Source organism: Lolium perenne, chromosome 2 (genome assembly GCF_019359855.2).
Source record: "Lolium perenne isolate Kyuss_39 chromosome 2, Kyuss_2.0, whole genome shotgun sequence".
NCBI lineage: Eukaryota > Viridiplantae > Streptophyta > Magnoliopsida > Poales > Poaceae > Lolium > Lolium perenne.
The window spans coordinates 266,324,040-266,331,849 of record NC_067245.2 but is presented as its reverse complement, the minus strand read 5'-3'; the positions used below and the strand labels follow the sequence as shown (position 1 = coordinate 266,331,849).

The following is a 7,810-nucleotide window of genomic DNA, read 5'->3' as shown; positions in this document are numbered from 1 at the left end:
AGCGTCCCCTATGTAGCGGGGATGGGCTCGGAACGCCGGACAGCGTATTAGGTCACACCGGACAAAAAGGGCCTTTGGAGCGCGCGGCTGGGAGCGATTTTTTCTCCGGCGCGCCCCAAATACCTTTGGGGGACGGTTTGCGGGACGCGACTGGAGATGCTCTAGGATGCTACCCCGACTTCCGCTGGTAAGGGGAGCTCTCCATGCGCGGTGAGCGACACGGCCAGAAGCGGCGACACGACCACGAGCGACGCGCAACACAGCGAGGAACGGCGGTGCAACCATGAGCGACGTGCGGCACGGTCATGAGCAACGTTAAGGCGACACAGGGTGAAAAAGCTCCTGCGTCAGCAGTATTGCCACCACGACTGCTCACCATGCACACGCCGGCAGGAACGGCGGCTTGTAACAGACGTACACAGCAGAGAACGTGTGGCTGTGGGGCAATTGTCGAGCCGAGAGAACAACTCCTATGCTTCCACCGCCGGCCTTTCCTCTACACGATGGCCGGAGTCAGCATCTGGAGGGCGGCAGCGAGAGGGGTGGACGCGGTAGATTGGGAACGATCAGATGATTCGGATTTAGGAATTTCTAACGGTTGCCCGATTTATGTTGAGATCTGACTGCTTTGACATAAAATTTGAACATAAGGATTCAGGCATCTTTCACAACCACCGTGGGCCATCCAAGACTGCCTCACTAGGTCCACTTACGTTACCACGTCACCTCTATACGTATCTAGGACCGTATGTGGATATCAAAAACAAGTTTCAGGACTGTTTTGATGCATTTACTGAGTTTCAGGACCATTTTGGACATCGCCGGTAACTTCCAGGACTGCAGGTGCATTTCACTCGCCCATTCGCGCTGGAATTCGATGACTCCTTGAGATTGCGGTTAGTCGGTTACCCACACTTTCCCATCTAAAACGCGCGCGCTCTCGCCACACGAGGCACAGAGCAATCAGATCAAGTTCGCAGGCACGCACGGATGCGGTTACCGAAGCGCGCGCACGTTCCGGCCAAGAGCCGCAACTCCTCCTCAAACCCCACACGAGGCCGCCGATCAAAGCCTCAAGCAGTAGCAAAACCGCCCGTTACACCACCGCAAGGCCACGCACCTCCGCCACCGCCGATGAAGGGCGCCGATGCCGAGCCCGAAACGGGATCCTCCCCGACCATCGACGTGTCGCTGCCGGCGACGCAGACGGCGCTCCGGCGCCCTGCCCAAGTGATAGAGCGGAAGCTGGACGAGTTGGACGCCTGGCTTACCAAGGCGCTCGCCTCCCGGCCCCGGCGCTCCGACGTGGACGGCAGCCTCTTCACGGATATCGGCGCCAAGACCGACTTCCTCCGCATGCTCATCGCCGCCGAGCGGGACAGCTACCGCGGCGCGCTGCCCGAGCATCTCGTCGATGTCGAGTGGCGATTCGGCGTCCTCGAGAGGACGATCGAGGATTGGGCGCACAGTGCCGTCGCCGCGCCGACCAAGGAAGAAGAAGAATCTGATGAGGCGGCGGCCGGGTCAGCGTCCGGGTCCGTGTCCGGGTCTGGCGGCTGCTCGTGCACCGACTCCTGCTCCGGATTTGAGGTAATGGGCAAGGAGGCTGCGTTCGACGCCAAGTGCAATTTGGACCAGGATGACGCGGAAGCACACAAGGTCAAGGAGGCAGCGGCGGTGGCAGCGACAGCGGCCGCAGCAGCACCGATAGAAGTGCCGTCGGCGACAAGGACTACCGCTCGGAGGCGCTGGTGGACACGGCGGGCTGCATTGTGCGGCGCTGCCGCGGTGGTGGCGGTGGTCGCGCTCGGGGCCGGGCTGGCGTTAGAGTTTGCCGCGGTGGCTCAGCAATCTGCTTATGTTGTTCCGACGTAGAGTACATGGCGGTTGTTTAGTTTTATCCTTGTTTCTTCCGTTTGTTCTCAGTCTTGTAAAGTTCAAGCCAATTTGTCAACTCTTATTTTCTCTGACAGGCAAAGTTGTGATCTTCATAGTAATTCAAATCTAGATTTGTACTCCTTCAGGATAATTGATTCGCGCTGTCTTTCTGAAATTGTCAAGTTAATAGTATCCTTTTACGGAAACTTTATCTTACTCTCCTGTTAAAGCATTTACAGACTTACATTTATGTTTGTTAACATCTTCATATAATTTTGGTTTGACCTAAAGGTTTCTGCCATCCATCTGCACACATCTTCATGTAGTATATCAGAAGATCACAAAATTGCATTTAGATTTTGGAAAATACTACTCCCTCCATTCCTAAATATAGAATATAGTTTTTGGCATGAAAGTTAAAGAACCCTCAGTGGCGTAGCTGGTATACAATGGACGAGTTTTTTTGAACCTTCACTAATTCAGTCTTTTACTTGGCTCATTAGTGGAGATCACAATATAACTAGTAGAGCTGAACGCCTGAACCCACTGATCTTATGTTTCAGCTTCGTCCCCACCGTGGAGAGAAAGTTGCATCAGTTTTGGGCGAGATTACCCCTATAAAAGATTCTCCAGACGAGTAGTGCAACTCAATATATCTTTATTCAATATATCTTTATTTCGGATTTTTTTCTCAAAAAACTATATATGGTTTAGGGTGTCTCTATGTCTCTCAGTTGACTGAGATTTTCTTAAGTCTCAGTCAACTCAGAAAAGTGCAACTACAGTTCAAAGAAAAGTGCAACTCGGTCCAGTTGCACATTTCTGGCAGAAAAGTGCAATTGCACTTTTTTAACAGAAACGTGCAACTCAAACATTTTTTTGTAAGTGAATTAGACTTAACAAAATCTCAGTTGACTGAGACATAGCAAAATCCTATGGTTTATACCTAGTATCAAGGATGACGTGATCAGAACCAAGCAAATAAGGAACGCATTATTGTTGGACAACTGTTAACTCTTACCACATTACAGGTTTTGTCATATTAATTCCCCAAATCAAACTACAGGAACCATATTAATTCCCCCAAATCAGGAACCAACTCTATCAATGACGAGGTCTCTCCCCATGGCCATGGCCAACATCTTCTTCTGCCTCCTGCTGCTATCATCGCTCATGGCTTCACCTCTGGAGCCAACAAGGATCGTCCACGAGCACCACCACGCGCACATCGTTGCAGGTATTTCCACTGTTCATGTTCAATTCGAACAAAATCGAATGGGTTAGAATTTCCCGTCATTACGAGCTCAAACAGAGATGACAAATCGACTCTGTTTTGCACAAGATGAAGGTGCTCCTGATCGACTATCCACCGACGGCTTTGGGGAAATCAAGAGGGCAGTGCCACGTCGTTTTGCTCCGCCGGCGCCTCGAGCGAACGAGCAATGCGATCCCCCAACCTTTCACGGTTGATACCCATATGATTTAACTGCACGTGCAGCCTCAAGATCAGTTAATAATATGAGTGTTTGTGCTTCAGACGATGTATCATCTGTTGTGGTTATCTTCATTTTCAGTGGCTTAATGATGTTGTTTTTCTGTTGAAATGTCAAGAAAAATGCACTGTCATATCAATATATCATACAGATTGTGACATTGCATATCACAAATAAAAATAGCGAGCAAAATCATACAAAACTGAAAGTATAAGTCCCATGAGGCTGCAACTGATAAAAACCATATATATACATGAACATGATGGGTGCTGTCTTTCTATGTACAGATTCACCAACTTCAGGATCCCTTCACAGAATTACAGTTCTACATGTGTACCCTGTGTGACAGGGAGAGGATCTATGCTTGTATTGAAGTTCAGGTGAAGATCAGTTCCTTTTTTTACAGTATATTTATGTGGTTAAACCTTTATGTGCTTCATCAAGTGTCCAATGAAGACAGATGACATGAAGACGAATAGCACAAACATTACTGAGAAACCCTGTTGAGATGATCTTGCTTCACTTAGTAGTTCCTAAAACAAGGCAAATTCATATATTCAGATATATGAAACAATGCAAATTCAAATGTTCAGATATCTGAAAGTAGAGCACATATTTGCGAAAAAAAAAAGTAGAGCACATAGGTGATCATTTAGAGATCATAACCATGGTGAAATCAATTTTATGGAAAAAAATATGTGCAGTAATTTTGTGAGTCCATATATTTCCTTCATGGAGCACCATATTAATACTATTAGTTCAATTTTTTCAGCAAATGTCCAAGTCTATCAATAAATACTATCATTAGCTGGGCATGCTAAAATATATGATTTTCCTATTTCCTTAGGCAATCGAGAAACAACTATGTCCAAAAGTATCTACTTAGAAATGCCCGATCAGAGTTTGAGATTCGTGCATGTGCAAAGATTGGAAGAAAATTTATAACAACTATCAGCGGCGCTACTTCTTTTTAACTCAGCCATGGTACATCCGTAGAATATGTATGCCCTATAACAACTGATACTGCAAGTCTTATTCTGGTAATTTTGAATTTTTTACTCAAGTGTCAATATTTGTCCATTCAGAAAAGTGAGGTCGGTGGTCCAGCTTTCTCTTTTTTGTTAGGAAAGTAAAATTAACTTTTAAAATATGCAAAACATAGAAACCCAGAAACTTTCTGAAAACAATACTGCCTCTGCCGTAGGTATTACAAATCTAGAAAACTCATAATTATTTAGGGGAAATAATTTTTCTCAAATAACCCCAGTTTAATAAGTACCTTGATTTCATAGTTATTTCAATTAATTTTTTTCTAAATTTTAAGATTTACTCCTTTGAACATGTTAGATTAAGCTGTAATTATTACTATTATCTTACATCTGTTTAATTACAAGGCTTTTAAATTGCTAGCACTCACGGCTCCGAAATTAATCTCCACGCGGCAGCCATACTGCTTCCAGTGTGACAATGTCCAAAATTTCACTTCTGGAAGCTAATTGTCAAAATTATCTAGGATTTTAGACTTACTAACTGAAAACATAACACGACGTCCAGAACAAAAAAAATATTTCACAATATTATGTCATGAAAAAAATTCCTTGCATTGTGGTAATTTCATAACTCTGAATCATCATTACAGAGTTAATCCATACTTTGCTAGTAAAATAAGCTTATGATTTTGATCATTTGAAGTGGATCTTACCATATCTTGCTCAAACTTGGGATTGTCATGTACTTTATGTAATCTGTCTCCAACAAGGGTTGATGCTAAAGAGGCACCCTAAACAGACACATACAAAAAAAAGTAGGTTAAAAATAATCAATGGATTGTGAAAGTTAACCACAAAATGGTTCAGTACTAACTCAAGAAGTAAGATTTGATGAGTTTAATCCATTGATCTATAAACAGTGCACACTCAGAAAAATATAGAAATTTATATGTTTTTTAGGGTGACATACTGCTATACTAAAAAAATGTCATGGTAGCAAAATAAGGACCTCGTCTGCCCCCACAAAACAAACCGGAACCACAAACCTGATTTTATCTTTTTATTTACTCAAAACAATAAATTGATTACCAAGCAACTGGGTGAAGGCACCAAAAACATCCTTATGTGGAAAGAAGATTCTCAAGGTATGGTCACAGAAGTACTCGTATTGAAACTATATTAGTCAAAGAACATGCGATTATCATGAACCTGATGTTAAAAAGATTCAGTCTTGGTCTGATATGTTTGTGTCAATTGTGCATTACTCCAAACAAGGAAAACGGAAAACAGCTAAATATATGGACACTAACATGTTCAGAATCAGCAAGTGCTTATTTTTTTCAATCAAATAAAACTAGTAGATGCAAATGTGTTTTCACTGAGCTATGGATTACCTCGGTGCATGAAAGCTTGGGTTCAGAATTATCTACAGATCTTAGTCTAGATTCCTGAGAAACAAAAGAATAAACGATGAAATGCATGATACTGCTTTCTGTTGTAGCACGAAACAGAGTGATGCTATCACTTACAACATCGAACGCTGATGACTTTTTCGCTTCATAGCCAATCTCCTCTAACGCAGGGGCTGCATCCTCTTCCTCTGCCTCCTCGGGCACAGGCGAGGGAGGATTAGCAGCAATGTAGACCACCCTTAGCTTGAACTCCTCGATTAACCTACCCGGCGCCCTAGTGAACTACAGACAGTGTCACAGATAAGCACTAGATAACTGGAGATCAATTAACAGATCAACTGCAATTGTTCGTGAACCTACCAATTCAGGTACAAAATCTCTCATAGTTGCCCCATCTCGCGCCACGGCACTCTGCACGAGGAACTTGTCCTTGCAATGGTAATCCAGTTGCATCTCCTTGGGAGCCAGCATCGTGACTACACCAATTCCATCACTTCAGTAACAATATGTACCAGATAAACCGATCTCTATTTTATTTTAACATGACGCTGCTGGTATACAAATTAAAGCAAACGGCACCTGTGACACTGCAGGAGCTCCGGGGCAGCAGTATTCCGCAGCTGTGCCGCACGGAGTACTTCCTCGGGTTCGTCGTCTTCACCTACGGATCGGCACGTTGAAATCCATCACCCCTTCTGCCCCCCAATGCACCGCAAAGAGTAGCAGCAGAGTGCGAGGACAAGGAGAGGGTATTCACCTTGAACGCCACGTACTTGTCGGTCTTGTTCATCAGCTGCATGCAGCAAGATCGCTGCCTCTTGACCTCATCTTCTCGATCAGGCACAGAGAGCAAGAAGAAGATCAGTCTTGGAAGGAAAGCACCGAGAAGCGCCACTGAATCAGGTAGAAAGGGTTCTCGAAGACACTTACAGGGGATCTTGAGCTCGGAAGGGGAGACTCGAAGCAGAGTGCTGCTCATGGCTCCGATCAGAGCAGCAGGGAGAAACAGGAACAGCAGGAAGATTCGATATTTTCCCTTGATAGTGCTGCTCGTGAAGAACCAGTGAGCTGCACGGCGAGAGAAGTGGTTGGGTCCTTGCGGTTCCTGCCCCCGGAAGCAAAGTGCGGGAATAAATGGCAATGATGATGAGGCTTGGGTGATCTGTAGTCGTGAGGAGCAGCTCGGGAACCGGAGGAATATGATATTGGCGTGGGTTCTCTGCTCTGCGGCGATATCCTGGAGAACAGTGGTAAGTTTGGCTTCGTCTTCAGCTGTTCTTGCCTCCTGGTGGTGTATCGCAAAGCCGCCGGGGGGATGCGATGTGATTTCTGCGCCTCCTCCGGATTTTTTTTCTTTCTAGCTCGACTTTGGGATAAGGAGTGTGACTTTTGTTTTTCTGGTCTGATGATTGTGGGATGTGATGCGCTGCCAACTTTACCTTACAGCTGAATTTTGTTTATCTCCGCCTGTTCTGAAACGATATGGATCGTTGTAAAACAACTTTCTCCAAAGAGAAGATATCTTCTTGTGCTACTATAGTGAGACCAGGGTAACCAGCTAAGAGCATCTCCAGTCGCGTCCCCCAAAACGTCCCCCAAACCGCGCCGGATTGAGCGTTTGGGGGACGTGTTTTGTTCGTGCCGCTTTCGGGGGACGTCGCTCCCCAGCCGCGTCCCCCAAACGCCGCCCCCAAACATTTAAATTACTTTTTTTAACACATAAACCATTTATCAAATGTAGCATATGAATAAAAATGTTTGCGAGGATTGTTTTCAAATTAAATTACAACAAACAATAAAACAAGTAATCAAATATAATAAATAGGGCTAGATGCTATATCAAGGTGCCACAGTATTTCCTTTGATCCTCCACAAATGCTCAACGAGATCAGCTTGAAGTTGCTCATGCACATTGCTGTCACGGATCTCTGCGTGCATGGCGAGAAAATCAGCAAAATCTGCAGGCAACTCATGATCAACCTCCGCAAGAGGGCCTTGACACTCATAGGGACCAACATGTGACCTAACATGATTCTTG

General features: G+C 45.1%; 2 protein-coding genes across 3 annotated transcripts; one reads left to right on the top strand and one right to left on the bottom strand.

Moving 5' to 3' along the window:
- Positions 1–947: 947 nt before the first annotated feature.
- Positions 948–2,053, top strand: LOC127330641 (uncharacterized). Its single transcript, XM_051356781.1, has one exon. The coding sequence runs from the start codon at positions 991–993 to the stop codon at positions 1,873–1,875; it is 885 nt and encodes a 294-aa protein (XP_051212741.1). The 5' UTR covers positions 948–990; the 3' UTR covers positions 1,876–2,053.
- A 1,544-nt stretch (positions 2,054–3,597) lies between these two features.
- LOC127336017 (vesicle-associated protein 1-3) lies at positions 3,598–7,182 on the bottom strand. Of its 2 annotated transcripts, XM_051362761.2 has the most exons (8): positions 6,703–7,174; positions 6,530–6,600; positions 6,352–6,433; positions 6,133–6,248; positions 5,890–6,054; positions 5,755–5,808; positions 5,074–5,151; positions 3,598–3,904 (listed from the first exon to the last, which is right to left on the bottom strand). In XM_051362761.2, exons 1-8 carry the CDS (start codon positions 6,749–6,751, stop codon positions 3,791–3,793), a joined length of 729 nt encoding a protein of 242 aa, XP_051218721.1. In that variant the 5' UTR covers positions 6,752–7,174; the 3' UTR covers positions 3,598–3,790. The 2 variants fall into 2 exon arrangements, with proteins under 2 accessions (XP_051218721.1, XP_051218722.1); XM_051362762.2 differs by lacking the exon at positions 5,755–5,808 and having other exon boundaries at positions 6,703–7,182.
- Between the last annotated feature and the right edge of the window lie 628 nt (positions 7,183–7,810).